Below are 21,300 nucleotides of genomic sequence, written 5' to 3'. Positions count from 1 at the left end.
AACAGTGAATAAACAGCGGTAGCTACTGCTGGGAAGAAATAGGTGAAAGTCAAAAGTTCATTCTCCCATTCTCAAAAGCAGGTAAGTCTTCTCACATGTGGCCCATCCATAGCTTCACTTCTCAATTTTAAAAGCTTTCCAATATCGTCAGCTTCTTATTCCAGCACCTGCTGGTTGGCAATCCATTTTCATCCTCCAGAGGACCAAAAAGTGTCTATGGCCCATAGTTGTTATGACAGGCATTGTGCTTGTCTGAGGGAGAATGCTGCTCAGCTCTCAGGGTCATGCCTAAGACACTCGGGGATTTCAGGCCCTGTTGAACAAAATGCTTGCTAACTTTGAACTCTTGTAAAGTCTGATTAAATGTTTTAGAAGACCAGGACTTTAGTAAGTGAATATTGATACTAACTTTCTAGCAAGGACATAAAGATCCCTGAAGCTCAGAGCCTTGGAAGTCCTCACAAAGGTGAGCCAGGATTATATTTAGAGCTGCGGCATACTCTTACCTATTGCAAAATATATTAGATGTGTCTACTTCTTTTTTTGTGATTATTTCTTACTAGGTGTTTAGACATAGTGCATTAAATAATTTTTCTGGGCTAAATCATTGCTTCCCGTTAGTGACTAGTGACCTTTAAAGAGTGAGGGATACAAGAAAAGAGAAAAGTAAGAAGGTGATAAAATGTTATTGCAGTTACAAAACAAAACAAAAAAAGAAGCTTCAACAGTTTCTGTGGTGGCTTCATAGTACTCAAATCTTTCCAAGTTTCTGAGGTCAAATTTTGTCATAGTACCATACCTTTTGAAAATTCGTATTTTTATGATATACAGATTCAGGATTAATTTAGTCCTACTGTAATGCTTTACTAATGTGAAAGGGTGGAGATACATTGATCTAAGTTACAACAGACAGTCATTAGACTTTTGGGAAACTTGCTATTTAACTTCTCACTGAACCAAACTATTTCCTGTGCAGGTTATTTCCTGTGAACCATAGGGTTACTTGGCAGGTCTTGTATTTTCTGTGTACCTCTAAGACCACAGTTTATGTCAATAATATAATCAAACTGCTGTTTAGGCCTGTGTGGTCTCCCAGTCTATATCTTACAAAACATCTAATGACTCTCTGAGATCCAAACATCCCACAGAAAACAAAACACACAAAGCTCTACTTGATAAACATGTCTGATTAGATATGTAGTCTGTCTTTGCTGGTTTGCACATATAGTCGATAGAAATATTTATCTGAAAGGGAGAGTAAAACAGAGAGAGAAAAAAAAAGTCAAAAGGGAAATGACCACTTTAAATTCACTTGCGTTTTTTGTGCAGCTAAGGACAAAGGAGGTAGTGATAGCCTTATCAGTACGAGAAACCTGATTAAGTTATATGCTGAAAAGATTAACAGGAATGATGCTTTGCTGTAATAAGACTGAAGACATGGCTCAAAGATTAGGCTCATCCTAGGAAAAAAGCTCTCTAGACCTTCTGCTCCAGCAGTTCTGGAGGTGTTCCAGGGTGATTCTTGCAGATTTATCTGCACCACATCAGGATGGTAGGCAGAACAGGGAAATTGAGGATATTGTTTGAACTACCGTTTAGTTGCCCACTGCTAATAATGAGAAATCCACAATGAAACTTAACAAATCAAGCTTTGTTATCAACTTACAGACCGCATTCCTAGTAAAGAGGAAAAAAGAGAACACTTTCAATTTAGGCTGAAACAGTCCAATGAAAATAGTGGAATAAACTGTTTACTGGTCTTTAATTTGGCCTATATCAAAGCTTCCCACAGTTATACTTTGACCTCTTGACATTTCCCATACTCCTGCTTTTTATTACTCGGCAGGACACAAAGAAACTGCCTACAGTCTCAGCAGGTAGTCAGCTTGTGCTTTTTAAAGATTATTTTTTTTTTGTCAGAAGGGAAGCAATACTGGCTGTTTACCTTTCTGTGCTGGGAAAAAAAAAAATATAATTTATGTTAACTGCAACATATTAATGCAGTAATGAAATAAATCTAATGAACCAGTTCAAAGTACCACTGTAAACTGAACTGCACTTCATGGTTTAATATTACTGTTCAGGGGCTTTTGCTTTTGCTTTGCTCTTATGGCCTTTGAAAAGGGATCACATTAACCTGAATTTGGCTCAGAACTCCAATTTTGTAAATATAAACTCCTACAATTTAAAAGCCAATTGAAATATCCTCCTTCACCAACAAAAGTGCATAATTCTAATCACATAGGTACTTATAACCCAACAAGTGATCCTCCCTTGACTGCTTGATGTCTAAATCCTTAAACTGTAGGAGCTGGAATGTAAAACTCACTATAAAGCATGGTAACCAGCAATTGCTTGCTTATTACCCACTTCGAGAGAAACCAGGCATAATAAATGAGGATCAGAGAGAGTGGGGTGGCTGAAGAATCCTTCCTCTCTGGCTATAGTACACTGCTGTGACAGTGCAAAAAAAAAACCAAACCCCAAACCCTAGAATTGCCTGAGGGAGAATTCCTTCTTGCAGAGGACTTGCTGAAGCAGCCTGCCTTGACCTACAGAGCTCTGCACTGACAGAGAAGGGGGGAAACCAAGAGGGTGAGGAAAGGAAGGCTTTGATGTGGGTGGGACATGCCAAGACTTGGAGGGAAGGCAAACTAAGTGCTGCAGGTGTTCCAGGCAGCTCTGCTGTCCGTAACCAGTTTAGAAATAGGTCAGTGTAATTTAGATGACTGCCTTCCTCCCACCTTTCATCAGAAGATGAGCCATCTTAGCTACTGGGTTCTGGTCCCTGCTCCCTGGACTATTCATGCATTTTATCCAATCATTGTCATTTATTTTAACAAAGTAGAAATTTTCCTAGAAAAATAACCCAGCACTGTGCACTTCCAGCTGAGATGCTATGATCTCTGTGCAACAGACTCCAGCTCCTCTCTGCTGGCTTTCTGTCTCACCTGGTGAATCTTGTATTCTGGGTTAGGCTTCTGCTTGGAGAATTTTAGGCCACTGTGGATGATAGATAGTCTGCCTCTCTCTTTTCACCATTTTAGGCACTCTCGATATTGCTCTATGGACCACAGCTTTAAAGGTGTCTAGGTATCTACTTATTTTACATTGATGTACTGGGAGCTTCCTGGCTCTGAATCTTTTAGTTCCTTACCACCTCTAAAAAAATATTCCCTTAGACTTACAATCCTTCATTTGTAAAATATTCATTGGAGCCAAGCTCATCTTTTACTTCATGGTTTATACAACACATAACACCATGGGGTCCCAATCTTACTGGGAATATCTGGACTGCAATGTAATAAAATAATAATTGATTATAGTGCTACTGTGTAATGCTTTTAGTACATGCCATATGTAAAATAACTTGTAAAAAAAAGGCATTAATTATCTGTTTTTGTTATTACTATTGTTTCATGGCAACTGTTTCAGCTGACATTCTGTCTCAACCATGAACATCTTCCCTTAGTAGAGGAGGACTTTTGATGTTTAGTGTGAAAGGAAAATCCCACCTTTGATGTCAAGTCAGCATCTGCTTCCTTCCTTTTTTAGTTATTCATGCCATGGGGTAGAATCTGACGTAAGAACAGAACAACTGTACAAAAGTGACCTGACATTTTGAATTACAGTTTCCTTTATGGAAACATACTATAAAACTTAAAAGAAAAATAACATTTCTAGAAGTACTTTGTCACAATTTATAGAATGTGTAAGTTCTACAATTTGATTAAAAGGTTTCTAGATGAGATATTCTGTACTAAATTCCATGGTATATATCTTAGAACCATAGTATATATCTATGGTAAAGTACTAGCTGAGCTACTCCTAAATCATACAGGGTGTTTTCTATCAGGACTAGGAAAAACAATATAGTGCAATTTTACTAGTTGATTTACTAATAGATAAAGCCTTTGTGAAAACATCACTACTGGGAATATGATGAATTGAGAGTAGAAAGTTTTCTACAAGTTTTACAAAGTTCGAACAAAGTTTCATGTTAAAGCAAAAGAATATGTTTTCCAAATTAAAAAGTCTCAGATCAAGTAGTACTAGTTATTTGCAGTAACAGAGTTCCTTAATATGGATGGCCGATGTCCACTGAATGTAATGGGAATTATCCTATTAGTTTATACAGGCTTAAGCAACCTCCAGAAATGAATCTGATACTATCATTTCATATCTCAGAATAATCTATTAAGAATATTTCTGCTTGTTACTTGCCTATTAGTCTTGCTTGATTTTATTCTTTACTGTCTTTTTTTCCCACTAAATAAATGTGGTAACATGTTTCAAAACACCCCCATTTAGAACAACAACATGCAAAATATCCTTTGATTAGTCTGTCTTCTTTTACTGATTCTTCTTGGAGTAGCAAAATGAACAGAAGGATGTTTCCCTCTAAGCCTCATATTTTTGTGATTTTATTATGTCCTTTCTCTTTAATACTTAATACAGCAAATTACATGAGCACTGCAACTACTCATGTACCTAATATTCAACAGAATTTTTTTCAGAAATAAAGCTTTGGCTTTGTCTCCCAGCTTCCATTTGAATTAGTGATGAGGCATTCTCTATTAATTGATGCTCTACCCATGTTTCATGTGTATTACTTCAAAAATCTGCTGGAAAGTGGCAATTTTTATTCTGTTGTTCACGTACTGATGTATAATTTTTAAAAGCTAGATTTTATCTGAAATTTCTCTCACTAGAACTGTTAGCAGGATAGATCTACAGAATTTGTTCTAGTAACACGGATCCCCTCTGAGTTAAATTCCTGACTTCTGGATCATTAACTGCAAAGTATAGCTTTTCAGTGTCTATTGTGGGCATAAATTGAAGTGCAAAAAATTCCATTTAAATCTAGGAAGAAATGTTTTTTCTGTGAGGGTGATCAAACACTGGAAGCAGTTGCCTAGAGAGGTTGTGGAGTCTCCATCCATGGAGATATTCAAAACTGGAGTTGGCACAGCCCTGGGCAGCCTTCCCTAGTTGACCATGCTTTGACCAAGTGTTTGGACTAGAAGAACTCCAGAAGTGCATTCTTACCTCAGTTAGTCTATGACTCTATGGTAATTATCAGCTTCCTGTTTAACAAACGCATGAACTGTGTTGGTTACACTCAATCTCTCAGTGACACTGGTTTTTGTTTGACTGTTCCAGTTTAGATGATATCTTAGTTGGCGCCCCTCTCTTTATGGAACGAGAATTTGAGAGCAAACCTAAAGAAGTTGGGCAAGTTTATCTATACCTGCAAGAAAGTGCTTTCCTCTTCCAAGATGCGCAAATTCTGACAGGCACTGAAGTGTTCGGTAGATTTGGCAGTGCAATCACGCACCTTGGAGATCTCAATCAAGATGGATATAATGGTAATTTATATGAAATGTAGTAATAGATATCTCTCTATAACATTGAAATTAAAAATGGCTAAGCAGTGAATATGAAGTGTCTTGTGCAGTGCCTGAAAAAGGCTTTTTAACATGTAACTGCCTTTGAAAGTCATAAGAATTTACACTAATCCTAATGAAATTGATATTGAGGGCCAACCCATGAAAAGCTGACCTATAGGAGGACAGTCGTGTTGACTACAGTGCTATTTTTTACTAAATATTAGCATGTTCATTTGAATAAAAAAATTATCCGTTGTTTTATGACTAATTACATTTAAATACTTAGTTAAGATGTTGCATTTGTTTAAAAGCAGAGTTCTCCTTCTCTCCTCAAATGCTTGGATGAGTCTGAGAACCAAATGAGGCTCAGTAAATGGAGCATTTTGTCCACAATGAAAGAATGGGACAAGTACAGACATACTATTTTGGAAACAGACTTCCATTGGTACTTAGGTTCCGAAAGAAACAGGTGCATAATGGGACCTTTTTCAAATGCCTATAGCACACGCACACAATAAAACATTCCTGTAAGTTAACTGGGAGCCTAAATTCAAGAAAACAGTCCAAGTAAACTAACTTGCTTAATTATCTGAGATAGCCTGGATGCCTTGAGCACCTAGAGTTAGCTCCTAGACATGGGCAGTAACACCCTGGTTTTCCCTGCATGCATTTCCTTACTTCTTATTTCCAGGATGTTAGGGATCTGCAAAGCAGGCATCTTGGCATCTAAAACCCCAAGGAGTTTTTCCTGCAGGAGGTATTTTGCACAGTAGCCTTAAAAATAGTTGGCCCACTAAGGAAAAATTAATGGACATAGCTCCTCCTTAACTTGAGGGCTGTTTTTCATGGTTCTCTAGCCACTAGACTCTAGGGCAGTGTCACCAATATGTGGCTTCTGTGCAAGGGATGAGCCATGTTAGGAGCCATAGAATTGTACTGGGGTTCAGGGTGCACAAAATTCAAATACCATCCTGTGGGTAGAAGCCACTGGATTGTGACTGCTGAGAATACCCTCACTGGGTTGTCCTGGAATCCCACCATGGAGTTCAGCCCAGCTGCACCACATGGTAGAGACTTCCTGTTTTCTACCTGTGAGCAATAGCAGATGCCCTCAGCTTCTCTGAGCAGGGAAGGTTTGTACCCCTGCTCTCCAGCATTCTGGTAAGGCAGGGAGGAGACATTCCTGCTTTTCTCTCTCACTGTATAGAGAAGGCTAAGAAGGATCTAGAGCCAAAGTCTTCTGCTTCTTAACTGAAGATGCCAGTCATACAGCTTTGGTGCACTCCTGCTTTTAGAGTGCAAGTACGAATTCCAGGTACTGAAGTCAAGTTTAATAAAGGAGTCCAGCACCAGCTCCTAGATCAGAACCTAAATATGAGAGCTGTAGATACGTATCCTCCTCTAGTGTTTCCTATGGGCTAGCTCAGCTAGTGCAGCTGTTGAATCTCAATCTAGACACATGATTCTCTCCACATCACATGTGTAGGAACTAAGAGCATTGTGAGTTCCACTTCTTGGATATGGCACCTCATTTTTCGAAGGACTGCAGTGCTTAATTGCATAATGCCCAAGGCCTTCTGTTAAATTCCTGACTCGGTACTATTCCCATTTCTCAATAAGATGTTGGCTTGGTATAGATGAAAAAATTATATTCCATTGTTCTCTTTTGCATACTAAAGCACTGGATGTTTGAGGGGGGTGGGGTTTTTTGTCTATGTTGAATATTTTATCTGGAAAAAGAAAATTAATTTTATCTAACAGCTGCTCCTTATTAATTAGGTGATAGAGGAAATCAAGGAAAATTTGTGTCTGTTTAAAAATATGGAAGTAGAAGCAGGCATTCATTAGATCTTGGTTTATGAAAGCTTATTAAATGCCCTGGAAATATGGTAGAGGAGTCCAGTGTGGACTGGCTATTTAGTATAATGCAATAACCCCTTCATAGGATGATTTTATATGCTTTTGTTATGAAAGTTAGACACAGAAAAGACACTACAAACATTTTTGTATATTTGCCTTAAAACTAGAATCCAAACAGAAGTACAGAACGTTTAAGTTCTTGCACATATGTGACAGAAGCCATTTATGTCTGTTTTCGTGCAGGGACTTAATTCTTGCTTTATTTTAACTGTACCCATTCTTTTTATTCTTTCATTGCACTGCAGACATTGCTATTGGTGCACCATTTGCAGGAGAAGACAGAAGAGGGAAAGTGCTCATTTACAATGGATATAGTAATGGGTTAAATACTAACCCTTCCCAGGTTCTCAATGGAGCGTGGGCCTCACAGTCCATGCCTTCGGGATTTGGCTTCACTCTAAGAGGAGACTCAGATGTAGACAAGAATGATTACCCAGGTAAGATTTTTCCATTAGAAAGGGAATTTCATACTTCCATTCTCTGGAAAATACATCATGCCTAAACTGTTCCTTTTGGAAGGCAGACATCAGAATAAAGTTTTGGACAATTCTAGCTTGCTTTCCTGAGAGTTAAAATCAGACAAAACAAATACTCCCTTTCCTGTCAAAAGACATGATCAGAAAGGCAAGAAAGGGCTTAAATAGTTACATTAACATAAAACATGTGAAGTTTACAATAAAAAGCTTAACCGTTTCCCCCCACTTCCAAAAAATGAATGCTCTCAGCTTATTCAACTCATAAGGTCTCCTTCATCCTGGCATTCTTTCTTAATTAAAAACATGTTGTGTTGTAGAAGAAGGGATTGCCTTGGTTGTGTTGCTAAGTTGTTTTTTGCTGTCCGAAGAAACACCGAGCTATATATAGGTTCTTAATGGCTTTGATTACATTACAAAAAAGCAGAGAGAATGCAAAGACATTGCTTAAAGGCAGATATTTCACTTTGGCCTTTCCATCCCTTTAATGTTTTCATTCTGCTATATGGACTCTTCCTTTTTAGGTTAGCTTTGATTCTTCCTTATTAGTACCTGACATGCATTCAAATTTATCAAGTTTGTAGCTTTAGTTGAGTTTTGCTGGGGATGTATTTATTTTTTTAAGAGGCATGTTTGTAGCATTGTAAGTAGTCTGAACATTGAAGCTATTTTAAATGTGCTTGTATTTACTGTCTCTCTCCTCTAGAAGCAAATGTGTTCTGTTTCTTTTCATCACAATTCATAAGCCTTAGCAAGGGTGTGCAGGAAAACGTCATATTTTGTTATTGTGAAAGGTTCATCCACAGTAAAATGCTAATAGTCTTTACTTCCGTAACTTACTATGAAATCACTTTAGTTAGCCTGGGTTATTTCAAGTCTAGTGTTCGTAAAAGTTGTATTGTTTAACAAGTGAAACTTGTGATTTTCAAAGGGACAAAAATGGGATCTCTTTTACCTTTTTGTGATGGATTGTAAAAACTTTGAAAGAGGTGTCTTTTTTTCAAAAGCGGAAGAGTTTCTGGGAAGGGGTGTTTACAATAGGAATTACGTTTTTACAAACAGAAGAGCTGACTGCAGAGTAATAAAGTGAGGCTATCACAAGACTGAAGTGAGAGGATCTTTAGCATTTGAGAAAAGAAAGGGCTTTTAAACACTGTTCTGACTTTTTGTTTGTGTATTGTTGATGTTGCTATTAATAGTCTTTCATTGTCCATGACTAATGAGGTTCTTTTGGACAAGGGAGCTCTTTCTTTATTAAAGTTTCAGCATTTAAACATTTCCTAAAGCACCCACAAGGCCCCCCAGAAAAACCAAAGAAAACAGGATATTGCATTCCTGACATTTCTAAGATTGAAAAGATAGAGAGAGGGAAGGGAGAGATTATTTCAGGTCTTCTTGGAGTCACATGAGGAAGAAAGAAGAGTAGAAGTCTAACTAGTGCATTAGCATACTTTATGTGGAGCATCGTCTAAGCTAATTTGTGGAAAGTTTGGGTGATGGGTCTCTATCTAAATGTGTACTGAGGAACTGCTATAGTCAATTCAGTTGTGAGATTTCTTGGAGTTATTCTACTTGTCATTGTTGGCTCCACTATGCATCCTAGTTGCAGAATTTCACATTGTGATATCAGCTCACTATGTGTTAGATGGTTTGGATTTATTACATGAATTACTTATTTTAGAAAAAAAAAAACTGCTGCATTTACTGTAACTAGCTTTTCACTCCATCCCTCAGTTGAGTATCTGGATGAGAAGTCCAGAGTACTGGAGAGAATCTGTCAGAAAATGACAGAGGAAAAAACCTTACTGTCAGTCAACAACCTCTTCCTTAATTCACAAAATCTTGAAGCACCAAAACAGAGCTGTAAAAATAGCACAACCATGGCACAGTATTAGCACAAAAATAGAATGCCTTCCTATGGGAAAAAGGAAAAAAAAGAAAGGAAATAATATGGGGAAATACAAGTCCAGGACAAACACACTAGGCAATGAAGTAAGTAATCCTTCTTGTGTCAAAGAGCTTTTCTTCTTCACCTACTGACGGAAATGCTGAAGGGCAGCCCTTGTACAAGGAGGAAACAAGGGACTGAACTTGGAAGCAATAGGAAGGAAGTTTTATTTTAGATGTCAGCTGAGAAGCAGAGTATTTGCTGACTATAGAAGGTCTAGGAAACTAGCCTTTAATTCAGTGCTTCCCAAACTACTGGTCGTGACTGTGATTCAAAGAGGGTTGTGAAAGATTAGAAAAAAATCTCAAAAATTTTCATTTAAGCTTTTTAATGTGTATATTATAAAATCAACCATTTTATAAAAAGAAAAAAATAATAAAACAAATTATGCTGACTCATCACTCTCAGAAGTTCAGTTCCCATAGACTGGGAAATGAGAGCCAGCTGTAATGTCTGGCTGCAGGTATAACCATGTATTGCCACAGTCTAAGGTGAGATTCTCCAAGCAATTAGCTCTTCCATAGCTAGAGTTCAAGTGTTGTGTGAAGACAAATGAGCTCAAAAAGGGATCACACTTGCAAGAAGTTCAGGACTGACACCAGTTTGTGAGGACTCATATAACTATAGCTGTGCTTGTACGATTTACTCAAGCCCTTGTGCGTAACGTTGTTCATGAGGCAGGCATATCCCTGCTAGGAAATGAGAGGCTGAGAGATGGGAGTTACTCTGCCATTTTCTTTTTAATGCACTGTGTAGCATTTTCAGAGCTTTTAGAGTTTCAGACCTTCTTCTTTAAATCAGACCATGTATTAATGTTCTTGGAGCAGCTCACAGACCTGGAGGCCAGAAGATACCACTTGCTTGTGTGGCTTCTTATCACAGACCACTGAGCTTCATCCTGGGCTCACTGTATTGAACCGAAGCACTGTAAGGAACCAGTGCTCTTAGAGACTGAGTTACAAGTTGGGGAATACAGTTCCTAAAAAGTGAGGGTGAATCACAGTCAAATTTTTATCCTCTTGGACAAAGGTTAAATCCTTTCTTGGTTGGGAGTTCAATTCAGGCTGAGATCTACCTATTAGCCTTCTGGGAAAGAGCAGCCATTTGGTACAGGAAGTGATATCTTTCTCTCTTCATCCAAATGCCAGTATAAGCTCAGGAACAGAGAAGGAAATAGGGAGCAGACAAAGGCTGCCTAATACTCAGTGCTGTTCAAATCCCTCAGCTTTCCTGCGGATGGAGGAATGGTTTCTCCCTCCTCCTCTTCCTGCAACTCCTGGCCAGCAAAGGGAGAGAGACCACTTCCTGCTTCCTAGTCTTATCTAGGAAAGGCAGAGGAAGACCCTCTTGTCCCCCAGGACCCCAGTTGCATAATAAATATGGGAGAAAACTGATCACGGACAGGTTTAATGGTGGAGTAGCAGAACAGGCAGGGAAGAACATAATACAGCCATACTGACAGAGATGAAAGATCTGTCTAGCACCATAGCATGGCTCCAGCAGTGGCCAACAACAGATATCTAGGAAATTATATAGTTGTTGTACAGTGATATTTCCCAGAATATTCACCGAGTTCTAACCAACTGGAGGAGCAAGGTGTCCCTGAGTCAGAGGTGGCACCTTCAAATTTAGTAGCCCTTGACAGTCTTTTTGTCCATGAATTTGACCAATCAGTTGTAGAACTCGTGTGAACTTTTGGCACCAACAGCAACCTGCGTCAAGGGGCCCCACAGCCTAGCTGCAGGTTTTGTGAAGAAGTAATTCTTTTCACTGCAACCCATTCAAGTCTTGAACATTCCACTGGACAGTTTCTTTGGATGTGCCCTAGTTCTTATACCGAAGAGACAGTAAACAATTCTTTAGTCCACTCTTATTTTACAGGCTTCTGCCATATTCCCTCCCTCAGCCATATGTTTGAGCAATCCTGTGGAAGGAACCCTAATTTACTTAATTGTTCCTTGTGCAGAGGCAAATGGCACACCAGTCCTGCTGTACCAGATGATGGTTCAGTCTTGTTGTCACTGCTGCCTCTTCTTCATACATTTTTATGTAAAGAGCAGTGTGTAAAGTGTGATTTATGTCTGGCTAAAGCATTGCTTCTAATAAAGATTTTACCATTGACCTGGGTTTCAAACTTACCTGACGTAAAAAAAAGCTGTATCTTCCCTACTGAGAAGAAAATCAGAATTAGTACTTGACAAAACAATAATCCCAAATCTTTTTCATTCATATCAGTGACTATGTTTGTGCAAGAAAATAAAGTGACCCAGGAACTGTGGTCTGGCCTTGAGGCTACATGGCACAGCACAGCTCACTGTCATCAGATGAAACCTTCCTGCCCACTGAAACAGGATGGCCATATCCAAACTGCCTTTTTGGGAAAGGTCCTTGGCCCAGGCTATTTCCCAGACCATTCCTGGCCACTATCTGGGAGAGTACTGACTTGCACACACTAAAATCAGACCAGAGTCTGTGCTAACAATATAAAAATCTGGACAGTACCAACACAGTGCTCAAGCTCATGCCCTGACTTTATTTAAATTTCACTTGTGTAGCCACTCGCTGCACAAAGCACAGGATACAGACAGCTGGCCATCTACTCAACATTGTACTTAAAAATGAAGCTTTCTCTAGTAGGGTCAGCATGCAGACAGGGCTGCTTTTCCTTGTTGTTAGCAATCCTGTCAGTGTAATGACCACCTGTCTTCAGCTGCCCTGGCATAGATGTTATCACTGTAACAGTAACAGACCTCTACTCTCAGCGTTGTGAAAATACAGGGATGTTTCTAACCTTTCAACAGGGAAGATTTAGGTTTTGTTATTAAGCACAACCTTTGGTTTACATCTCCATGGCTTTCCAGGGAAGGACTTCTGTAAATTGCGTCATACTTACAGACATTCCAGAAGTTATGTGCCCAGAACTGTTCCTTTATCAACTCAGACGGGGGTGGCAATATGGTAGTCTCTGCTTTGCAGAGGCAATGGGAGGTAGTGGGAAACTTTCAACCCTGGGAAGCAAGAAAACTGTGCTGATCATCCTAACAGCTGTCTCGCTCTAAAAACACACAGTTGCCCTCTCTCTATGTTGGTGTTCATCACCTTCAGCCCCAAACACAGCGCTGTTCCTAGCAGAATTGCAATGCCAAACAGTGGTGATGGTGGTAATGAATGGATGGATGCTCCTTTCTCTGTAGTCACGTAAGAGTTAGGCAGAACCTGCCCAAACTTTATAGTTGGATAAGGCTAGTGAGAGAGAAGCCATAAGAGGAAGGCAGATTAAGCACATCAGTCGGACAGATTGAATGTACCAAGCCAGTTCTGTGCTTTTTGATGTGACTATTCAGGGGAACAAACAACGTGCAGCTTTCTCAGTCTTTCAAGCATGACACTGACAAGCTTTGTACCATACTTACCTGAGATACTCAGTATCTCTTCAGTATACAATATGTACCCAGTATTTGAAGGAAAAGACCAAGTCATCCTTCTAAGCTACATCTACACTATAAATATGCTGTTCTTTGGTTCTGAACTGTCACTGAACAGTTCTTGTCCATGCTATCAAACTCACTTTCTTGACAAAACAGGGTTGCTGCATGCTCTCTTTTGGAGGCTAATAATTGGCATGTGCCAACTGCTTTAGGGCCATAGTAGTGACACCACTGCAGACAGTGCAGGTACGGCACACAGGCACATACTGTGGCACTAATTTACTAACACTGACATAATTGTAATATCTTTCAGCAGACAATCTGTTTCAGTTTTCTGACAACTCGTGTTCTAAGATCATGTTCAAAGGAGAGGATCCGATCTCACTTATGCTTCTATAGTAAATACTGACTAAATGCCATTACTCTGGATTGACAGTCACATAAAAACAATAAAGGGGATTAAAGAAATAAAAGGGGGAGCAGTGAATGGAGTGAAAAAGTGTAAAAGATGGGCTTTATTCATCAGTTTAAGTGCAAATACAGTGGCAGTTGGAAGGAATTATGTGCAAGATTCTGTGCTGCACTTTTCAGTGCCAAGGTTAGGACATGGCAAAGCAGCATCATGCTGTATCTGAGGCCATACTGGCAAGGCCTGTTTTATATATATATATATATATATATAAACCACTGTATATAACAATATATATATATAACTGGGTTTTATATATATATATATTAAAAACACAGTTTATATAGCCATGGGATTCTCTATAATAGCAGCTCTTCAAGGTTTGCCTAAAGATATTCTGAAATCCCTGCCTCAGCATAACCTTCCTGGCTGTCTTCTATGCTGGAACATCTGAGCAACGTAATGATAACTTTCAACACAGCTTTCACTCCCCAGTAAATCTGGGGCTTTTAGGGCCCCTTTGCTCCCTCCTGAACTTTATTTGTGTCATCAAGGCCTGGAGCAGGGAATGAAGCCTCAGCGTAGGCATATATTTTGAATTATAGTTTATTTTATTTATAATTTTATTTGTCTTTTTCTATTAGCATAGTTCAATTTTCATAGGAACAAAAGAAATCCATAAATCTGTTTAATGGGAAAGAATTTTGTTTCTTTTGGCTTCTGGGCATCCATTCAAAGCTGGTCCCCACTGAGTGCTTGGAGTCAGTGATTATCTAGGTGATGGTGCTGCACTTCCAGCTGGTTCCTCTATCTGTGCAGGGCTCAGGCATTTGGAGGCTGTAAGGTTTCCACCTCACATTTCAGCATATGTTCAGTCACTTGCTGGCTGATTATAGCCGAGCAAATAGTTTATAATTAATAACTTACTCAACTCATTAAGCTTGCTTCCTTCTTGTGGCATATCCTCCAGCAGACTGTGGTTTCTTCAAATGTGTTTGTGAACCAGGATGATTTAACCAGTTTCTTTTAACAGTGTGGGTGGATTCAGAGCAGTGTTCTAGATGAATTCACTATTCAAAGACTGTTGATTAGTTAATTAGTTAATTGTTCAAATAAATTATGCATTATTGTTTCTGCTCCCTCCCTGTTTAGATGCTTGTATAAGTCTTCCTTATTAACTTAGAGAGTCACCCTGGAGTCAGTACTGCTGAAGCTTCATCTTCAAGGTATCCCACTTTTATACAAACACAGCTGTTGGCCTGGTTATTCTTTTTAGTCAAGCCTTTGTCAGCACAGGAAAATGTATAAAGGCATCTTCATGCCTCATTATTTTGGACTCAGTTATTATCTTAAGAATAGCATGTAGTTAGTATAAAGAAATGACTCTAGAAACATTTTAAGAAGGAAACAAGTGTGATAATCAGACAAAATTTCCTCAGAACTTCAGTAATCCAGTCTAATCCTATTAAAGTAGGAGTATTTAACACCTCCAGCTACTAAGTACATTAACTCAAACAGCAGGAAGAAAAACCTCAAGTTTCTTTCTGAGAGACAAGGGTTCTTCAGCATTCATAATTTTTTTGAGAACAATAGGCATTGTGCCAACAATATCACAAATTGTAATCTAGTGATGATTAAATTATGAAGTTGGTCCAGGAGATTTGTGGAAGACAAACAAATTAAATCAATGAGAAGCTGCATCTGCTTTGGTAAGAGAGGACTGCTGAGTGTGGGAGCCAGAACAACAGTGTGGGTTTTGCCAGCAAATGCAAAAAAGCTGAATTTTTTCTATCAGCTACTTATGTTTTCACATGAATAATTAATCAAAAATGAAGTGACAAGCCAAGAATCTCCTACAAATATGTTAATTTTATGGCAAATTATTACCTATGTAACTTACAGGTATGCTTTTCTAAAATTCTTTGAGATATTTAATGAAATCACAATATTGTGCCCAATGGAATATAAGCATAAAGCAATTCATCCCAGTAAGTAGGGATTTACTGAAATGATTGATAGAAGATTAACTGCCCTCTTTGGGATCTGTTTGTAGTATAATGAAGTGAATAATAACATTGTATTATGAAAGGGACTCATTCAGACAAAAGGGGAACATTGAAATGAGTTAGCATTAGGTGTTATCCTTAACAGACCTGCTACCAGAATGGTTGAAAAACAGAGAAGGATCAAGACAGTTGAGAATGGTAGGATTGGAAGAAAGTTACTCTGGTTTGGGTGGTGGTTCTTTGTAGTATTTGACTAAAATTCTTAAGTAAAGTTGGCTGAACTGAACAATCCTGTGTCCTTTATTATAGTCAAGCCTGAAGTAATGGCCATTTAAAGGAAATTTTATTCTGGACCTTTCCTACTGAGATTCGGGAGTGTAGTGCTCTCTGAAATCCTAGAAAACAAATAGAAATCTGATCATGGGCCTTTTTGGCACCTGATCCACTGAGGAAAATAAAAACCAAAAAGGCTCACAATGATTTTTTTAACAGGGTTTCCAGTTATGCAGTTTTCTCACTCTCTTTTATGAAATTTCCATTAGCACCTGTACTCAGATACGATTCTAATTGTTTTCCAGTTCCTATTTATACTATGCAATTAAACTGACAGACTACATAAAGTGATGTTTAAAGCTGTCAGCAAATCATTCTGAATCCACAAAGTGAACACTCTCATGCCTGTATCCTGGTAGAGTTGCGCTGGGGGTTGACTCAGCTATCCATTGTTTCATTTTGGGGTTTCTCACAGGTGAAGCGTGTGCCAATTATGTAGTCCCTCATTGGCTGTCTTTCTTGGCCACTGTCCCCCATGAAGCAAGATGAGATACCATGCTTCAGCAATTTCTCTTGGGACTGCTGAACAGTCTCCAACCACGCATGGGGTGCTGAGCGCGCTGCATGTTCCTCCCTGCTCAGACTCCCTGGGGCTGCATCTCTCACAGGGGATGGAGATGTTTAGAAATACCAGGGGATCAAAGAATTTGCTCAAGTTAATATATCTTGTTGAGACTGGAGGTAGGACTTCGTTGATCTTCCTACTTCCTCCAGTTGGTTGAAGGCTTAGTCAGCATCATGGCAAGTTTCTGCCCTTTATCACATGGTGTTTCAGGTCTGGCACAGCCACATGGCAGAAGCTGCAGGTAAACAGACCAGCTTACAAAATCCAATGTACCTTTCAGTGCCATCTGTGAATACTCTTTCCCTAACTTTTTATGATAATTTTATCTCAGAAAATGGATTTTCTTCACCAGACAACATCTTGCAAGCCTTCCTTTCAGAGCAAAGTAAAATCTGAAATAAGCATTAGGATTGTTTAACTTTGCACAGTGCCCCTTGACTTCAGTTAAGTACATGCCAAAGACACTTGTTTCAGGATTAAGCTCTGTGAACTCCACCAGTTGGGATTTTAGTGCATACAACCCTCAACCTGTGTTGAAATGCAAGTTGAAAATTCCTTCGTAGTCACTCCGTGCTTGTTTTCTTAGTTTTTGCAGTGTGGTTGTGACCCCATAGCTCATTTATTCCACAACAGCAATGAGGCAGAAGCGCACAGCTGCTGCCACCAGCCCCTCCTTACAGATCTCTGCTTCTCTGAAGGGTGGCAGCTGATAAAGGATCTTCTCAATGAGATGATATAGGCAAAGTGGTCATCAACTTAAATCTATGAGGTCCCTCATCCTCCTGAAAACATGAAATATGAGAAAAGAAGGAGTGAAGGAGATTTTGTGATTCTGATACTTCTCTCTCTTTCTCTCTTTATTTATACACATTTTAATCTGGGCTTGAAAAAAACCCCTCACAAATGCAAAGGAGCAAAGGTTTTCATATGCTTTTCTTCAGGCTCTGTTTGGAAGGGTTATAAGTAGTTAAGCTGGCTTTTTTTGCTATGTAATTCCAAATTGCTTGTTAAACCCTTATTTTTCAGCTAGTGACCTTTGCATCAGTGACATTGCGTGCATAGCATTAACAAGCAATGAATAAAGACAACTTCTCTCTATTTTTAGGAGGAGAAAGTTGCCAAGCTTCAGATAATTTAGACATCTCATGCATTTTTTCATAGAAATTATTAGTAACTTTTCTCCTGCAGAACACACAATTAATTCAAAACTTCTGCTTATAAAAGTGCTCTGATTTGATGTGTATTCAAGTTTCATGAATTTGTATCAATGTCAAAAATGCTTTTTTCCGATGGTGGGTATAAGAGTTGCACCCCACAAGGCAATGAAAGAAAGAAGAATACAACTGCTGCTCTGTAACAGAACAAGTAGAAGCAAAGCAAAATCCCTAATGGATCTCCAGTGAATACTCTGCTTGAACATATAATGACCTGGTCTTCATATTAGATCATAGATGTCACTACTCGGTATAAGTATGTTTTATTGTTTGCATATTCATTCTTAAGTCCACTTTTCCTACTGAGTAGTTTCATTCATTCAAGCTCTTTTGGTCAAGAATAAGCATGGCTTAGACCAGAGAATAAAGGACATGTCAGGGAAAAAGTAAGAGCTTCCAAACAAGAGCAGGATGAGCACAGTCCTGGCTGCCCTTAGAGTGTGCTCAAACAGGGCCTTTGTGAAGGTGCCATGATGGAATGTCCTCATCTTTTTTGCTGTGTCTCCAAACCTGGCTGAGGTGGCAATGCAGAAAGAATGCTCGTGGAAAACCAGTCTTTTGGTGACTGCGGCCTACCATTGCCCCTCTAGACCCCTTACCCTCTGTTTTCAAATAAGCTGGGCTCTGTCCAAAAGAAACCAGGATGTAACTATTAAGCAGATGTACAAAATCCCCTTTAATGTTAAAGTGGGGATGCCGAGATAATGGGGACCTAAGTCCACACAGCTGTAGATACTGGAATTAAGAGTTCATTCATACTAGTGAGGCTAACTGACAGACTCATTCTTTTTACCTTCAGATTCAAACAGGCTACATTTTATTCAGCTTACTCAAGTTGTGTGTTCAAGCTTTCCCTTGTGCCCATGAAGGGTTGGAGTGCTTTATTTTTTAATGAAAGATCAGATTATGAAATCATTGCAAGACCAGGATCTGGATAAGTCTTGGATATCTACCTGTTTTGTCTCTGCCATAACATAGCCCTGTACTGAAACCTTTTGAGTTATCAAGTCTAGTATGAAACAGTACCTATCCTAAGTTAAATCTGTTGCAGAATTCATAAAGAGCGTCCAGCTGGGAACAACAGAATGGAAGCCCCTTCCTTCTTGTCTTTCACTTTCTGTTCATAACATAATGTTTCTTTTTCCTTTAAAAAAAAAAACACACACAAAAACCCCAAACACAAACAGAACATTAAATCTTTTGGGGTTACCGTGGGTGCTGCTATCAGGGAGCTGCCAGGAAAAGTTCTGCCATGTGCGTTGTGTAGCCTTCATGGTGACGACTATGTCTCAATCAGTTGTTTATTTAAGAGGAAAATATCTTTAGGTTTTGGTACTGTGTGCAAGTTGTCTATAAAAGCTGCTAATGAAAAGGACTCATGTGTGTCCCAAAAAGGAGATAGAAACAACACTCATTTTCTTCTGCTATTTAAAGTGTTCCTGACCCTGAAGTCTATTTCTCTAAGGCCAATGGAAGTAGAAAAATGTAAATGTTGTACAAAAAGAGGATCAGACCCATGCCTGCTCCTATTAGGACATTATTCAATGGAATTCATTGTAGGACAGGCTGTTGCCCATGTGGAGTACTTGTTTAAACTTGTGAAATCCTGACGATCTGAAAGGCAGACAGAGTGCTGGAAAACACACTGCCAGTCCTGGCCCAACCCCCCCAGCTAATTAGCACCAAAGCTTTGTATTTGCATCACGCTTAATGACTTCAGGGCTTCTTAAGCAAACCAGTGCTCAAACTATGGAAGCAGCAAGTAAGGGTTTGTTTACAACCATGAGTACTGGTTTAATTAACTCATTTAGATCAATTTAGGTTGCCAGTCTGTACCACTGCAAGGTCTGTTGTAAGACTTGGTCTACTGAATTGGAAATGTGTAAATCAAATCATATGATAACAACAGTGGAGTGAAAGGGGGGCCCAGATGGGCACTGGGGGGGGTTGAAAATGAAGCAAAGCTCTTTCCTTTTCTTGAACTGTGCTCCAGCTAGAGGCAGCAGGAAAGTTGATCCTTTTTCCTCACTGCTTAGCTACAGCTTTTCTCCAGCAGGCATGAGTGGTCCAGCAAGCCAGTCTGGATCTTTCCAGAGAGCCCTGTGTGGGGACTCAAGGCAAAAAGAGGAGATATTTGGGCCTGTAGATTCCCAACCCAGGCCAGTGTCCAGTAACAAAGATGTGCCCAAGGCCTGGTGTAGCGCTTGTGTTCTTGACTCCATCTGTTCCAAATGGTGACTGATGGCGAAAAAGATAGCTTTAGATGGATAACTATTGTAAGCCTTAAGCACATGCTGCTACAATGCTGAAAACATTAGAAACTATGAAATCAGCCATCCTCTCACCTGTGCATTGTATTTATGTACACAGAGTTGTAATGCTTAAATTAATGAACAAATTACTTAAAACACAAAGCAGGATGGGAAGGATTTTCAGGAAGGAACACCATAAATTTTCAACACGACCTGTATGAGAGTGATGACAAAGTGGTTTGCATCTCTTTGTGTAATGGGCAATTAATGGTTTGGAATAAGATGTATAGGGGTTAATGGCATCCTTTTTCCCCTTTAATGCAAGTTGGAGTGAAGAGAGATTGTGGCATGGGTGACCTTGTGTTAAATAGATTGGCACTTACTGGATACAACCAAGACATTTATGAGCCCATCTCTGACAATGTGAAATGTCTTCTTTCAGGTACACTGTTGAAAAAATTACTTACAAAGGAATTATCCACATTTGTTTTATGTTACTGCATTTTTAAGATAAATAATCTAATTTAGGCTGGAAAAAAAATGTATGAGAGGCTTCTATATAGTTCTCCTGAAGCTGTTTTGTTTTTCCAGATTTAATTGTAGGTGCATTTGGAGCTGGAAAAGCAGTTGTTTACAGGTACGTGGTAAATACAATGGATTTTTTATTTTACAGCTTTGGTGGGAGATCTGCAAATAAACAAATTTCATGTTCCTGTGTTTCCCTGGTGCAATGTGTAAAAGATGCTCATTACAGATGATAAATTAACCATCTTGTGAGAAACAAATACTTTTTTCCCATGCTCAAAACTTGTCATTTTCAATGAAAATTTCCATGCTTAGTCTTAGCTCAAGAAACTTCTTCTGGAATGTTTGACTCCTCAGTTAATTTTCAATAAAACAAGAAGAGAAAATGGTATTTTTTCTACCTTTAAAGCAATGGCATACATTCCTATACAGTCAAAAAGTTCTTGCTACAGCTCATCAGAGAGAAATTTAAAAAGCATAACATTGAAAATTAATTTCTTCCCTGGGAGAATGGTACTAGTAAGAAGTTTTCGAGTGACTCTGATTCTTCAGAGGTCATGTACATTAAGATGTGAACTATTTATTGAAAATAAAGACTGATGCTTTTAGCTTCAGTTTAGAAAAAAATCTACAAGATCTCATTTTACAAATCACAAAGTTGTTGCTGACTACGGATTTTCACTAAATGCACTGTTTGATTAGAGGTATAAATTAAAACTACAGAATATATAAACAAAAATCTGCTGCTGCCCTCTTAGTCCAGCTGTGCAGACAGTTCTTTGCATTTAAATATTCACTGTCTGTTGCTGCAACAATGTAGTCATATTTCTTGATTCC

General features: G+C 38.9%; 1 protein-coding gene across 1 annotated transcript in view; it reads left to right on the top strand.

The window, feature by feature from the left end:
- Positions 1–21,300, top strand: part of ITGA8 (integrin subunit alpha 8) — a 115,456-nt gene that overhangs the window by 25,457 nt on the left and 68,699 nt on the right. The window contains exons 12-14 of the mRNA XM_072854362.1: positions 5,164–5,369; positions 7,556–7,747; positions 20,530–20,575. Coding sequence (XP_072710463.1) covers positions 5,164–5,369; positions 7,556–7,747; positions 20,530–20,575 — 444 coding nt within the window. The remainder of the gene's footprint in view (positions 1–5,163; positions 5,370–7,555; positions 7,748–20,529; positions 20,576–21,300) is intronic.

The sequence above is a fragment of the Ciconia boyciana genome, chromosome 2, assembly GCF_034638445.1.
Source record: "Ciconia boyciana chromosome 2, ASM3463844v1, whole genome shotgun sequence".
NCBI classification, from domain to species: Eukaryota; Metazoa; Chordata; class Aves; order Ciconiiformes; family Ciconiidae; genus Ciconia; species Ciconia boyciana.
This window is presented reverse-complemented; position numbering and strand designations above follow the sequence as displayed.